This window comes from Ambystoma mexicanum, chromosome 8 (assembly GCF_040938575.1).
Source record: "Ambystoma mexicanum isolate Mex_15411 chromosome 8, UKY_AmexF1_1, whole genome shotgun sequence".
Taxonomy (NCBI): Eukaryota; Metazoa; Chordata; class Amphibia; order Caudata; family Ambystomatidae; genus Ambystoma; species Ambystoma mexicanum.
In genome coordinates, this window is record NC_090929.1 from 43,987,150 (window position 1) to 44,003,232 (window position 16,083).

The following is a 16,083-nucleotide window of genomic DNA, read 5'->3' on the forward strand; positions in this document are numbered from 1 at the left end:
CAGAACTCAAGGATCCTTTGTGATGGTCCACCAAGCCTCCAGATGTAGAGAAATGCGCCCCCCTACCACAGTCACGTGGGACCATTCCGAACCATCATTTGGGTTTTTTATCCAAAGAGGGTGTATGGGCACCTGAGGTGGAGAATGAGTGGGAGAAGCCCCCCACCCCCACCTCAACCACTTGTTCTCTATTTGCGCCAAGGGCCCCCAAGGCATCTGTCTGGCTGCCATGACTTCCGCTCCTGGAACCTGCAAAAACCTGTGAAGTATCTGGAACGAAAGTCCAACTTCTGGGTATGAGAAGATTTTCCTGGCTTTTGTGAGGACGGGTAGCGATTTTGCCATCAAGGTACTCACCTTAGTCTTGGCAAGCTCATCATCAGAAGAGTTGTGGAAAAGCTCTTTTCCTTCAAATGGAAGATCCAGAACCTTCTCTTGGAATTTCTGTGAACCTAGTTGATTGGAGTCAAGCTTATCGGGTGTCCGCCCTCTCTTCCTGGCCTGGAACCACCTACCACCCTCTACGAAAGAGGTCAACAAAGAGCATATGCAGGAGCTTAGCCTGGACGTCAGGAACAGCAATACAGGACATAACCATCCACAAATGTCATCAGGTGACAGAGCCGTACCCATGGCTCTAGTCACACAGTATCCATGTCTAGGCCGAAGTGACCACCATTAACAAGGGAAGTGAAACAGACCTTCATCTGAGGCCTGGGGACATTCCACAAACAGTGTGTTTAGCCAGGGATCAGCTGGCCAGGCTGCCAGATGCAAACACCTTACACCCAAAAGCACCCAATGTCTTGCTGTCCCTACCTGGGGACAAGGATAGAAACATGGCTGACTTTGACCACACGACTCTCAGGAAGTCTGGATGCGTGGGTGTGAGAGGCTGCTTTTTTGGCAAGTAGGCTGGTTTCAAACATGTGGCCATCGCAGAGGAACTAGCGCCGGGTTAAAGGACCGAGGCGCCTCTTTTGGGGGCCCAGGCACCGTCAGGTGAATTAAAAAGATCCTGAAGGCAGCTAGCGCTTGACGATAGATATATATCTAAAATTAGCAATTAGTGTGGGAAGAAATCCATTTGAATTCTTCCCAGTTCCGCCAACATCCCTCACACATCCTCAATGACCTCTGTGCCCACAGCAAACCCCTCTCGCCCTGCACACATGCCCTGTGCACAGCCAGCAGCCAAAAGAACCCTCCCTCAGTGGTGTTATCACTCACCTGGTGTTGAGGCAGCTACACGCAAAGAGATATGAGACAGCTTCTTCCAAGTTTCTTTTTGTGGAGCCAATGACAAATGACACAATTCAACCGAGGTCAGTATATTATATATATATATATTTTTTATTTATGGCAAAGCGGCAGTTCTTGGAACTGAATGGCAACATCTGGACATGCTTCTGTGTTAAACACTTCTGGGCTGTGTGTGCGGCTCCAGCCGCCCTCTGCATCCAGTGACGGTCATCCACTCTCCCAGCTGCTGAAAAGACACGTTAGGAAGCTGGACTCCGTCCGGTCAACTTTTAAAACAAGGAAGGGGGACATAGGAGCGTTGCTATCACAAATGCAGAGTTCAGAGCGTCAACAACACAAACACAAAAACAGAATACAAAATAATACAGAAAAGTGCTCAACACCATTCGGCTAAAATATCAGTTTGGCTGACTTCAAGTCTGACATTTCAAGCAGTGGAACGGTGACAGCAGAAACACATGTAGCTTTTAAAAAATCTTGACATATACATCAATGTAAGCTTCCGTACACACCATCTCGCTCCTGCCTATTTACAAGTGGCAATGTGCACAAGTGGCATGGCTGTGTAAGTGGTTTTCATGACTGTGCGCATGTGGCGTGAATTGCTTCATGGCACGGAAAAGGAGGCAGGAGGTTTTGCAGAAAGGGGTGTTCTGTGAGCTCTGGTGACCTAGCTGAGCGTGCAAGAAGCTCTGGTGTGGCGGTGCTTAGTATGCCCCAGTATATAAGGAGCTCAGATGACTGCAGAGCGTGCAAGGAACTCTTGTGGTCGCCAAGTGTGTAAGGCGCTCTGGTGTGCCTGCAGAGTGTGCAAGAGCCCCGCCCGTGACTTAATCCTTGTGGGTGGACTTTGGAGTGCTTATGTAGCTTCTGGTGAGCGTGCAAGGAACTAGTGGTACCCGTCCCTGCTGAGGGGTGGACAAGGGGCTATGTTGATTGTGCAGGGGGTATAGGCAGTTCGGGCGATAGTGATGTGTGCAAGGGTCCCCTTCATCCACTGTTGCGAGTGTAAGGAGTTGTTAGAAGAGCAAGGAGATTTCTGGGAGCTCTGCTAACACTACTGCATGTGCAAGGAATTGGAAACAGACCGATGTGTGACAGCTCTGTGGGCAGTGCAGTGTGTGCAGATGAATCTGCTAATGTGCAAAGAGCCTGGTAACATTGTGTTTGTGAAAGAAGATACAAGTGAAATGGGAGTGTGTACAGCGCTCTGGGAACAAAGCGGAACATGTAACTCCACCCCTTGCAGGCGGAGGAGTGTATTAAGTGGTTTGGGGTCAGTTTAACGGAGACACGCAGACTGCAGAATGTGTGAAGTACTCTGGGAGCAGGAAAAGGATCTGGGCAGACTGCAAAGTGTGTGAAGCACTCTGGGAGCAGGAAAATGACCTGGGCAGACTGCACAGTGTGAAGCACTCTGGGAGCAGGAAAAGGATCTGGGCAGACTGCAGTGTGTGTGAAGCACTCTGGGAGCAGGAAAATGACCTGGGCAGACTGCACAGTGTGAAGTACTCTGGGAGCAGGAAAGGGATCTGGGCAGACTGCAAAGTGTGTGAAGCACTCTGGGAGCAGGAAAATGACCTGGGCATTCTGAAAAGTGTGTGAAGCACTCTGGGAGCAGGAAAAGGATCTGGGCAGACTGCAAAGTGTGTGAAGCACTCTGGGAGCAGGAAAATGACCTGGGTAGACAGCAGTGTGTGTGAAGCACTCTGGGAGCAGGAAAGGGATCTGGGCAGACTGCAGTCTGTGTGAAGCACTCTGGGAGCAGGAAAATGACCTGGGCAGACTGCACAGTGTGAAGTACTCTGGGAGCAGGGAAGGGATCTGGGCAGACCGCAAAGTGTGTGAAGCACTCTGGGAGCAGGAAAATGACCTGGGCATTCTGAAAAGTGTGTGAAGCACTCTGGGAGCAGGAAAATGACCTGGGCAAACTGCACAGTGTGAAGCACTCTGGGAGCAGGAAAATGACCTGGGCAGACTGCTGAGTGTGTGAAGCACTCTGGGAGCAGGAAAATGACCTGGGCAGACGGCTGAGTGTGTGTAGCACTCTGGGAGTAGGACAATGACCTGGGCCGATGGTCGAGTGTGTGAAGCACTCTGGGATCAGGAACGTGATCTGGGCAGAATGCTGAGTGCATGAAGCACTCTGGGAGCAGGAAAATGACCTGGGCAGACTGCTGGGTGTGTGAAGCACTCCGGGAGCAGGAAAATGACCTGGGCAGACGGCTGAGTGTGTGTAGCACTCTGGGAGTAGGACAATGACCTGGGCCGATGGTCGAGTGTGTGAAGCACTCTGGGAGCAGGAACGTGATCTGGGCAGAATGCTGAGTGCATGAAGCACTCTGGGAGCAGGAAAATGACCTGGGCAGACTGCTGGGTGTGTGAAGCACTCCGGGAGCAGGAAAATGACCTGGGCAGACGGCTGAATGTGTGTAGCACTCTGGGAGTAGGACAATGACCTGGGCCGATGGTCGAGTGTGTGAAGCACTCTGGGAGCAGGAACGTGATCTGGGCAGAATGCTGAGTGCATGAAGCACTCTGGGAGCAGGAAAATGACCTGGCCAGACTGCTGGGTGTGTGAAGCACTCCGGGAGCAGGAAAATGACCTGGGCAGACGGCTGAGTGTGTGAAGCACTCTGGGAGCAGGAAAATGACCTGGGCAGATGGCCGAGTGTGTGAAGCACTCTGGGAGCAGGAACGTGACTGGGCAGACTCCTGAGTGTGCCAGAACTCAGTGCAGCAAACCATCGGGAGTGCAAGTGTACACTGTATAGTATTCTACTGGCAAGGAGCTCTACAAACACTGCTGAATGTGCAACATGATCCCACAATAAGTGTGCCAAGGGTTCTGGCAACATCACAAAGTGGAGCCACTAGAGGGTGTGCAAAGGGACCTGGACACACTACTGGGTGTGAAGGAAACGGCTCTGGAGACCCTAGTGGGTGTGCAAATGGATCTGGAGCCACTAGAGGGTGTGCAAAGGGACCTGGACACATTACTGGGTGTGAAGAAAACGGCTCTGGAGACACTATTGGGTGTGCAAATGGATCTGGAGCCACTAGAGGGTGTGCAAAGGGACCTGGGCACACTACTGGGTGTGAAGAAAACGGCTCTGGAGACACTATTGGGTGTGCAAATGGATCTGGAGACACTAGTGGGTGTGCACAGGCCGTGGATATGGGGCAAGGAGCAGGGGTCCCATACAGACTGAAGGGTTCTGATGGCACTGTCCTGTTGCCTATCACACTATCCTTGCTCAAACATTACAGTGTTACATGACAATCGAGCAGAACAGGCTCGGAATTCAATTCTCATTTGCAATAACAATTTTTCACTTTGAACAAATGGATCCTTTTCAAATAATCAGCGGACCTGCCCGGAGCGGTAGCAATGCATGGTCAATACGTCCTCCCAGCCTCTCAATCAGTCGGGGCCCCTTTAAAGCCCAGCGGAATGGCGGATTCTCTCAGACCCCACAATGCATGGCCGCCTCCCACGAGGTTCAGGGATGGACATGATGCATGCCTGCATGACTGGGGCAGAGCTCTCACCATGGTGGTCCTATTTGAACATTTCCCATTCGAAAGTCTTCTTACTTTGGAATTCAGGGGAAGGGGCCCTCCTGCACAGCAGAGGCCTGTGTACCCTTTATAGTGTGTCCATGTGACCTCGGCAGCCCAGCGAGGATGTGGGAGAGGGGGACCAGGGCTTCTTGCAACCCTTTCCACAGAGGGGTACCACAATAAAAGACTCTAAAAATGTGTGACTGCAGGAAGACATTCCAGAGAGTAGAGCGCTCTGGTGCTGATGGCCCGGCTCCCTAAAGTCAAGTAATAGAAATAAGTCTGGTTGCTCCTTCGACTCTTTTCCCAAATCCTCCCTTCTAGGAAGCCAGGCATCCAAAAGGATGCTCATGGCGTAATGCCAAACCGGTGCATTGTGGGGAATACTGTGCACCAATTGACTGAAGGCACTTAAATTACTTAAGGTGCATGGCAGTGCGGCCCAAGGTGGCAGTCATCTGTGCACTCTACAACATACATGTTACCACAATGAGTTTAAACCCAGTCCTAGAGGCATCGACTGCTCTGTCTGCTTTAAAGCCTGGACCAGCTAAAGGCAAAAGGCGAGTAGAAGGTTATTTAGTCTAGATGGCAACAAAGCCCGGCCTGCAAAGGCAGTGCTGGATGATAGGGCTAAAATCCATGCCCTTATGCTAGAAAACAACTCAGTACATACTTTTGATTTTGAATAAAGTGAAACTATTTGGAGTGTTACGTTATGGAGGGGCAGTGATGGAGAACCACTTGCTTACAGGCCATCACGCTGCAGTTGGGAAGGACACAGAGCTGAATAAAGCCTAGTTCATGCGCGGAACCCTCCCTTTCTCTGTCCCATCTCATTTTGACCTGGCCTTTCTCCTTTGTGAGTTTTGTCCTTTTGAAGGGGGTAGCCCACCCACTCCTCTTCAATGTGGGTCCAGGACCCTGCAACGGTGGAACAGAGGATGAAGGAGTTAGTGGGACAAGGGTGGGAAGTAGAGGAAGGGACAGCGCGGGCAAGCAGGAGTGAGGGGTGTAGGCAATGAACTTGAGATCAAGATGGTGACCAAGTGGGACCTGGATGACGCTATTGCAGGTACAGCAAGCAAAGATGTCCGATCAGGGCAGGGCGGACTAGAGCAGGATCCAGACCTGGATGACGATAGTGCAGGTACAGCAAGCAAAGATGTCCGATCAGGGCAGGGAGCAACAGAGCGGGATCCAGACCTGGATGACGATAGTTCAGGTACAGCAAGCAAAGATGTCCAATCAGGGCAGAGAGGAGCAGAGCGTGATGCAGACCTGGATGACGATAGCTCAGGTACAGCAAGCAAAGATGTCTGATCAGGGCAGGGAGGAGCAGAGCGGGATCCAGACCTGAATGACGATAGTTGAGGTACAGCAAGCAAAGATGTCCGATCAGGGCAGGGAGGAGCAGAGCGGGATCCAGACCTGGATGACGAGAGTGAAGGTACAGCAAGCAAAGATGTCCCATCGGGGCAGGGAGGAGCAGAGCGGGATCCAGACCTGGATGACGAGAGTGCAGGTACAGCAAGCAAAGATGTCCGATCGGGGCAGGGAGGAGCAGAGCGGGATCCAGACCTGGATGACGAGAGTGCAGGTACAGCAAGCAAAATGTCCGACCGGGGCAGGGAGGAGCAGAGCGGGATCCAGACCTGGATGACGAGAGTGCAGGTACAGCAAGCAAAGATGTCTGATCGGGGCAGGGCAGAGTAGAGCAGGATCCAGACCTGGATGACGAGAGTGCAGGTACCGCAAGCAAAGATGTCCAATCGGGGCAGGGCGGAGTAGAGCGGGATCCAGGTCAGGTTAAACGAAGACAAGTAAGACCGGACAAGGAAAGGAGCTAGAGAGGAAGAGGAGATGAGAGCAAGAGAAGTAAGAGAAGATGAGTAAGAGAATACATAAACAACACAGAGAAAAATGGAGATGAGATAAGGAGAGAGAGACAGGGCTGACAAAGAGGCTGACATCAGAGAAAGAGGAAAAGAAGGTAGATATGGAGAAGAGAGGATGAGGTTGGAGAGGAGGAGTTTGGAAAGGGAAAAGTTGTCAAGTGAAGGAGGGCAAAAGAAAGAGGAGAAGGGCTAGCAGAAGAGCGGAAAAAGGCAATGCGTAAGGTTGGGGAAGATGCAGAGGAATGAGACCAATGAGCAGAAGGAAAGTTACTGGCGAGTCATCAATAGTGAGGCACATTGTGGCCCCGAGGGAATACCAGTCTTACAGGGTGCATACACTAGTTCCAGCATCTCGATGCCTCATTTGCTCTTTTGGAAGAGCGTTTGCAAAGCTTGCAGGGAACGTGAAGGGATGCTGTCAATGTGGTGCACCTTTTTAACAGCATTTCTGAGACCCTTAGGATTGGCGAGCTGGCGCTACATAAGGGGGGGGGGGGGCGCTGACAGCAGTGTGGCACATAGGGACGATGGATGGCTAGAGGAGGACAGGATGGGTTTAATGTTCCCAGTGTTGAAAACGTACCAGAGTGGGAAGAGGTCTCGCTGAAAGCCAATACACTAAGGGAGCACTTGTCTAGTATCAATGACAAAGGATTATTGCAGGGGCAGCGCTGAGACGGGAAGTGCCAGTTGGTACACAAGGATGGGATGTCACTCGCATTGGTGTCGACCCTTCACGCACAGAACATAATTATTCAGAATTGGGGCATCATCTGAGGCTGCAGCAGCAGCAGGCGTAGGGGGAGACCCAAAGATATTAGGGTGCTGCTACAAGTGCTACAGTCATCTCTTGGCCAAAGCACCTCATGAAATTCAACTATCAGCTGGTCTCAAGGGGATACCACCTCACTTACTTTGCCCCAGAGGTCGTTGAGCTGAGGGTGTTTGTGCTCTTGGCAAGGACGAGTTGGAAAGAATACTGAGGGCATCTGGGATGAATGACTAGTCACAAGGGCCAAAGCAGACTTTTAAAGAGCAGGATTGGTCCCCTCCCAAAAGATGTTTTTCATATTGTATTGCCACCTTCTGCCAGAGCCCGAGGTCAGCTCTTTGAGATGTACGCAGGAGGTATGTGTGTACATGCATGATATGGATGTATGTTGGTGAGGACTCCTAATGTTTATGGGAGTGTTGTGCGATTTGTCCATGGAGGTGGTGGGGGTGCTGCTCAGCCAGGGAGGTCTTAATGGCTTGCCAGCTTTGGAAGTACCAGTTGAGGCACCTGGTGACACCAACTTCCCCGGAGTCGGTAGGCTCTTATTTAGCAAGCTACCCAGATAGCAAACATAAGCCACTGGAACCGAGAGGCCAAGCAACACTATTATACAGCGCCCATCAACTGTTATTGTGCCACCTTCCATGGTCTGCCGTTGAGCAGCACGGGACCGAGATACATTGAGAAGCTCTTATTGCGTCAAGATATGAACATGTTGGGAGATCCGACCCAACTTACAAGTAACTAAATATAACCAGAGATAGGCCCAGGGGAGTGGGGAGCATAGCAGACTCATGATGGAAGGGGGATGCGTCTCAGAAGGCCCCGAGACGTGCCCCATACAATGCCATCATCTTGGTGGCAGGTGGAAGCAGGTGGAAGCAGGTGTACACTTCTAAAGGGGGATTCCCCCCTATTAATTTGACACCCCAACATTGAATAATAATGGGCTGGATGTGGCCAAACTTAAACCTAAGCCAAGTTGTAGTGTCTTTCTTTGGCCTGGGAGTCTAATGCTTTGTGTCCACATTTCTCAGCGAGTCAAAAAGAGTATAAAGTTCCACATCTTCCTCACCTTTGAAAAGTCGTCCAAGCGCAGTCTGTGGCGCCACTTGGCTGACTATTGAAAGAGGCATCCACTGTGTGCAAGTACATGGTGCAACGGGAGCCCAGATACTGCATTTCCTTTTTCGGTGGTCATTCTAGAGATTTTTCAGGATAAGTCACTTATTTTTTGTCAAAACCTCATCATATCCCCACGCAAGTTGGGCTTTAAGCCCTGCAAGGGGTTTAGGGTGCAAATCATGACCGTCAGAGCATTCCAAAGCATTGCAAAAGCGAGATGCAAAAGTGTTTTTGGCCAGCGGTAGGAAACAGACCCCACAGAAAACTCCCAGAAAGTCTATCTACCTGGGGCAAGCTGAAGGTGCCCTCGAGGGTCCTTCTAGTACCGAGGAAAGGGAAGCACAAGAAGATGAAAGGGAAGAGACAGCTTTCTGCATGCACCCGTCGTTGCCAAGGAAACAGTGACAGATCCAGGCCTAGGAGGTCTAGTCCATGAACACACCACTAGCATCTAGTCGGAGACCTATAGGGTAATCATGCAGAAAGTGTTCAAGGAGACCCTTCTGCCCCCCTACGACTTTAGTGACTGGTGTTTCTCCTTAGGATGGCGAAGGCAAGTCCAAAGGTTACCAATGCATTTCTAAGACCTCTCCTCTGAGTTCGGTGCTGAGCAATCTGGTGTCGATGACACTGTTGTCTCTAGCGTTGCTTCCTACTGGTACCTCCAGTAGGAAGCTGGCGCTGGAGCCCCGCGTTGGTCAGATGTACCTCCATAGTGATACTTCAAGGTATTTTTGGCGAGCAGTATGAGAAAGCATATCTCATGGCCTCCAACCATCCGGGATCTGTTGAACATTTCCCTACCAAAAGAGTTCCCAATTGATGAATGTGTTGAGCCTGCCCTACTAGACCTGGCAGAGGAGTTAAGGGACGCACTTGCCCAGACTCCGAGATAGATACTGGCACTGCGTTAGCCCGCAGCCCACCTGTCATGATAGTGTGGACCAGGCCTCCTACACCTATGGATCTGAAGTTCCTACCTCCACACACAATCCCAGAGATGTTTGTGGTTCTGGCTGCCACAGCCATCTCATTTATGGACGCGGGCCTGAACTTCCCATTCACTTCAGAATACAGCTAATGATCCAGTATAACATCTACCCCTGAGCTCCAGCAGTTGAAATGGCTGGGGAACTTCTAAGAAGCGCTATAAGCAGGCCTTGATACCGCAGACTGTGGTGAGGTCAATGGGTGCTGGCACTGGTGTCCGTCCTCACTCTTGGATGAAGATGTAAAATCTCACCCAGGATGTTCAAGCCTAGTTAATGGACATGCCTTTCAGTTGCCAAAAATGTGAGGCTTCTAGTGCAATAGCCAAGACCCTTGGGCTTTCAGCATCCTGCACTTTCTCCTGCTTTCTTATCTGGCAGGGGCCGCTGCTGACCCTACTCCTTCCCACCCTACTCCTTCCCAAAGGAAGAGGGTGCAGTCAAGACCACCATGTCCAACATCAGCAAGGAAGACAGTATTTTCATCCATTCAGAGGCAGAGGGGCTGGGAAGGGCAGATACCAAACGTATGTGCCGTTCCCCAACGGCAAAGACTCTTTAAAGACTTAACATGTATCTACAAATCTACTGTGGGGTGGGCAGGAGCAGGCTGTTTTATGACAAGTTCTTGCCTCCCGGTGATAACATCTAATCGCTTGGTCCTCCAGTGACCCAGGAATACTGCCTTTGGGTCTTTCAGAGGCCACCTCCATGGTCCTCCAGAACCGCCCCTCTTGGAAGAGATCCCATATTAGCTGTTGAGGGGAGCAGTGAAGCTTGTTTGATTCGCAGAGGTCTGGTACAGCTGGTATAACCCTCTATCTCTTCATCCCCAAAAGGATGGGCATGTCAGACCCATTCGGGATTTGAGGATCCTGAACAAGCTTGTCCAGTAAGATAAGTTCAAGATACTGACCCATGCTGAGATCTCCCAAGCTTTGGAGCTGCAGGACATGTCCTTTTCAAATCTCTATCCACGCCAAAGGTTGTTTTGTGGTGGGAAGCACCCATTACCAGCTTGCCATGATCGTTCTTGGGCTCGGTTCTATACCTTGAGTGTTCATGCACGTCATGGCGGTGGCAGACTAACCAAGCAATGAGAAGGTAAGTGTCTTTGTTAACCTTGAAGAGGGAGCGGTCAAGAACCTCGATAGACCACATTCTCTGGGTTCTTCATTCAACCGGAAAAAAGACCTTCCTAACATCCACACGACTCCAGTCCATCAGAGAAGACCGGCATACAGAGTGAGGCATGATGTTTCCTCGCAGAGAGAGGGACCAACATTCACACTACAGCAGTTCTATTCCAACCAAACATGGAACACCTGGGCCAGGACTTTCTGGAGCATACTAGGACTAATGGCCTCTGCCATCTTCATAGTTTCAGAGGCAAGATTGTGGGTGTTGTCCTTGGGGGAGTCGGTGGTCCCTGTTCATTGAGGGAATGAGGGGTCTTATCCTGGCCATCTCACATGACCAACCGTCTTCGTGGGGTCCCATTATGTCAGCGCTGTCATTCAGTCATGCTGGTGATAGATGCTGGGTTGGGGAGCACACCTGCTGTATCCGATAGGGGATGGTCTGCTGGAAGGTCATGACAAGTCCTACTATATCAATTTGCTGGAGATCAGGGTAGTTTGTTTTGTTTTGCAGTTCTTTTTACCATCAATCAGCAGTTTGACTGTCCACATCCTCATCAACAATCATGCTGCCATGTACTAAATCAACAAGAAGGGCAGTGTGGGGGTTGTGCCATGCCTCTATGGTCTGGACGATCAACAAGATGGCTGTGACGGGGCTCGTGTTGTCAGCTATCTGAAGACTCAAGAGGATGCTCTGAGGAGTCTCACACAAGTGGGAACTGAACAGAGAGATTGTAGAAGAGATGCATTTCTCCAGATTAACCTCTTCACTTCCAGAAAAGACTGCTCCAATGGGGGATACACGGGTGATTCACTGGAAGGTGGAGCGGTTGTACATATTCCTGTGTATTCCTTGGTGCTGAGGACCTTGAAGCAGAGTGGAGCAACTATGATCTTGATTGCTCTTGACTGGGCGCTGGGGACCTGGTAACCAGTCCAGCTGGAAATGCGACGTGCCCATATTGGAGGATCTTATGGAAGGAAGATCTCCTGGAGAAGGCTTGCGGAAGGATTCTTCAACCCAATTCCAGGATGCTAAAATGAATCCCTGGTTATTGAGACAGTGAGATATCAATATTTCACTTGCTGTGAGGAGGTTCTTTGTGTGATGCTCTGTAAGCCACCCATCCACCAAGTCGATCTATTCTTGTCACCGACACAAGTTCATCTGTTTGTCGGCATTAGGGCATTGACCGGCTTTTGCGCCCCACGGGTACTACTCTGTAGAGTTTGCTTCCCTTGGCCAAATTTGGACACTAGAGGAAGGGTCCTACTTTTCGAACTGCATGGTTTTAAATGTCTATAAAGGCCTCACAAATTCTTTCTACTCAAAGCCCTTTGTGGTAAATTTATGAGACCTGAAATTGCTTGATGCTGGCTCTATGCATTTTTGTATTCTTGGCCTTTTACAATTGCTTTCCTTAAAGGTTGCTTTTTTGATTGCCATATGCTTTCCAGAGAGAATGTTACTTTGAGGACAATGCCCTTTTTTCTTTAAGGCAGTATCTGAATTCCACATGAAACAAAAGAGTAATCGTGTCAAGTTCTTTCCCCTTTATATCTATCAAAGACTGATGAGTTTCCCCCAGAACGAACCCTAGAAGGGCCCTACAAATCTATGTTTCAAGGACTAACGAAAGTTGCTTCGATGACTAATTTACATGGGCTTTGTGGTCACAGCAAAGCCAAGGCTACTTCAAAGCAAGCGGTTTACAGGTGGATGGGCTAATGCATGAAACATGCTAGGATGCTAGGAGCTGGCTCACAAGGACATGCCTGAATGACATAAGACGCTTTGGATTCGAGGTTTGGTGGGTACCTCTGCCCTTCACGGAGGGCATCACCAGCCGGGGTCTATCAGGCAGCATTTGGGCATTCCTTAGCTAAACATTATCTCCTTGATGATCTGGCTGCAGAAAATGCTTGGCGGCACTACCAGAAGTCCAACGGCTTCTGTTGTAGAGGGTTTTACTCACACCCTTCCTACCTCCTTATCTGTGTGGCTTTGGGAGCTTTCATAAAAGAGGAACACGTGGAAGGAATTTGGCACTTCGAAGAACAAGTTACTTACCTTTGAACGTTTTCTTTCAGATGGGCACGATCATTCGTCATTGAAAGGCCTGCCATGCCACTGTTTGCTCATGAACTCAGACTCACTCTGCTATTCCTCCACTGTTGACCATGGGGACAATATGGGGGAACAGAGGTAACAGGTCACCTCTGGTGCAAAGGGCACTAAAGTCCTGGTAAAGTCAACTAAGGAGTCCCGAGGCACCGCCTGGTTGCTGTTAGAAACGTTTATGGACCAAATTGCACCTAGTAGTACCAAAGGTAACTAACTTGTTATGGGTGACGGTGTAGGGAGATTCTCAAACATTAATGCACCGTTTCTTGCCCTTCTTAGAGGTATGCTCCACACACCGGACATCCACATAAATAACGCGGGCCCAGATTTATGTTCCACTGAACAAAAGGAGCAAGGATGCTTTCTAGGCATTTTGAAAAAGAAAAAGGCAAATTGTTGGTAATCAGATTGTGGTTTTCTGTTCAGCTTTTCAATCTCAGGAAACTACTCATGTTAGTGGCACAGCTGCGGACATCACCAGGCGTGAAGAAGATAGCCCAAAGATGTTGGCACCTCTACTCTCAGCATGTCCTGGCAATCGCAGGGGCTTGCCGCACATGGACCTGGGCATGATGGGCGGGGCTTAACTTTTTATGTTTTGTTCTTTGGAACCCGGATTTGCCTGCTTATCGCCCAACCCAAGAAGTTATAAACTAATGTGGTGTACTGCGATGGGGGAGGGAGGAAGATCCTAGCAAGGCCAGAGCGTGATCACACAGCCTGAGCTCAGCCAATGGCAGATCAGACATGGGTGGGCTTCGAACCAGTGTGTGTTTGAGAAAAGCAAGCGATAGGCAAGCTCAGCCAGCAGGCAGGCAGCAAGCAACAGCGTAGCAATGAGTCTAGCAGGGCCACTGCATGAGCACTTCCCATTACTTGCTATGCAAAGTACCTGCTGATTTTCAAGGCAGGACGAGATGTTGCCATCATATCAAGATATCCCGGCTATTGATAACAAAAACACTCTGGACAATTACACTTTACCTAGTATTTCCCAACGTGAAACTCAGATAGCCCAACTTACAAAACTATATTATTTATTTATTTCTAGGTTAATGTCACTGCAGCCTCTCTTTCCAGACAGTCACAGGGCAGAAGCCAATGTTCTGTACCCTGGCCTTCAAGTAACCTTTGTGCAGGCTCCTAGACGCGTAGACAGCTGCAGTTTTATCATTTGAGCAGCTCGTCACTCACAGGGCTGGCTCCCATAAGAAGCCAGGATCAGGTCCCTGTGCCTTTGACTTGGCCATGAATTGCTCTCCGATGTTGCCCTGGTAGTTTAGTGGAGTCTCGAGCGCTACGTCCCAGATCTTACTGCAAGTCAGATAGCAAGGCTACCCCGGAGCTTACCCAGATCACAGAGGCTCAACAATCAGACCAAGGGTTTTCATCAGCTTTAAAATCTTCTAGGATCTCCCCACATAGAGCAGAGCTAGGACTTGGAGAATAGGCAATTTACAGCGGGGGGTGAGACGCAGCAGTGCTGTTCATGGGCCTGCACAGATCACACACAGGCTTAGGAAACATATCCTCAGGTTCACGCTATAGCTATCCTTAGCGATAATGATACTCTAGTGTCTGGCGCGAGAGGCATAATGGCTAATGTCGCAGGCTCAGGGCAGGTTTCATAGACAATACAGGCAACGCCCAAGAAGCATGACTTGCACAGCAGAACTGTCCTTTAGGTAACACATTACAGGTTCTGGCCTTTCAAAGCAGCACCACCGCTCAGAACACACTGTTCTGGCAGGCTCCGGGTACTTCTTTGTTTTAAATCAGAAAGTGGTGAATTTACTTAGATCTAGCCATACATTTCGACAGATCATAAAGGGTGTTTTTAAGGGTGAACAGTTGTTACTAGCCAAGCTTTCTGATTGGAACTTTAGTTGGTAATAGGCCCCCTTCGACTCCTCAGTGGGAAGAGCTGTTGCCCCTGCACCCAGAGTCCACCGATGAACACCACTTTGTGGGGCAGTACATAGTGGGAGAAAATCTGACTTCAGTGGTAAGCAAAGGTGAATAACGCAATGGTGAAACAGGGTTACGTGACCATAAGAGACACCAGGAGGACATCCTAAAGACACAAACCAATGTGTTCACAGCTGCAACAATGACGGTGGACACCACAAGCTTCCACACAACTAAAACAGATTAAAAAAACATAGTACATATAAAAGTTTACTTGTCTGTTTTAAAAAATAAATGTTTGCGGCTGCCGACGGTTATGGACCTGTCTCCGACATACACTTCAGTGAAGGAGCCAGGACCATTTGCTACCCGCGCCGTCGTATTTGGCATTTTCACAAACACTGGGGTGCCTGCCGTTGGGTGTGGCTTATACCCTATGATGTGGCGGGCACCCTGCCACAGGTTTCAGCAAAAGAAAGTCATGTGAAATGAAGAGCAGGAGCCAGCAGAGCACATCTACAGAGCGGCAGCAAAGCTATGGGAAGCAGCGAGGGCCACGCTTCACTGGTCGGAAGGCCCTTCTCTGGGTAATGGTGGAGTGGAGCAAAATGACCGCATGCACCAGAGAAGGGCTGCCTGGAGAGCGTCCACTCAGGCTAGGAGAAGCCAGTGCCCGGCAGGTTCATGTTCAACGGCATCAAGACTGTTTTGTGTTAGGTTCTAGAGTGCTACGTCCAGCCTAGAGCAGCCCGCTCCCAGGGAAGAAATGTTTAAAGACACCAAATGTGTGATGCTTTAGTTTCCTTCTGTGGAAAGCTCGTCCGAAGTTCTCGCTCCAGCACACCACCTCTAGGAATCTACAACACGAAGGGAAGACAACAAAAAAGAGAGAAACAAGAAATAAAGCGCTGAGATACAGAAGGAAGGATCGAAGACTGGGAAAGGGGCAGCCAAACAAGGTAAAGTTACTCACCGTAGTGACTCTTGTAACTCCTAGTCATATGACCCCCTTCTAGCAGGCTGGCGCGATGCCTGCAGTGGCGGAGGGGGTGACCCATCACCTTTGGCACAGCATTAAAACAAAAGCAATTTGGAAGCCTGGGTACATGCACGAGTCCTCTAGAGGCTGGGCTTGCATGCCACCCCATATCCCAGTTCCTTCTCTCTCTGAACATATTGATACGCAAGGACAGAGTGTCTGGGACTCTCCCCTGACGGCCAGCATGCCACCCCATATCCCAGTTCCTTCACTCTCTGAAAGTATCAAGCTAATGGTACACAAGAACATAGTACC

At 49.9% G+C, this 16,083-nt stretch overlaps 1 protein-coding gene across 11 annotated transcripts in view; it reads right to left on the bottom strand.

The window, feature by feature from the left end:
• Positions 1-1,326: 1,326 nt before the first annotated feature.
• FNBP1 (formin binding protein 1) overlaps positions 1,327-16,083 on the bottom strand; it is a 1,284,153-nt gene continuing 1,269,396 nt past the window's right edge. For 9 of the 11 annotated variants that reach the window (XM_069609253.1, XM_069609251.1, XM_069609250.1 and 6 more), the window contains one exon: positions 1,327-1,529. In XM_069609253.1, coding sequence (XP_069465354.1) covers positions 1,471-1,529 — 59 coding nt within the window. In that variant the 3' untranslated portion in view covers positions 1,327-1,470. Of the gene's footprint in view, positions 15,647-16,083 lie in introns of all 11 variants that reach the window. The other 2 variants (XM_069609249.1, XM_069609256.1) reach the window with 1 other exon arrangement.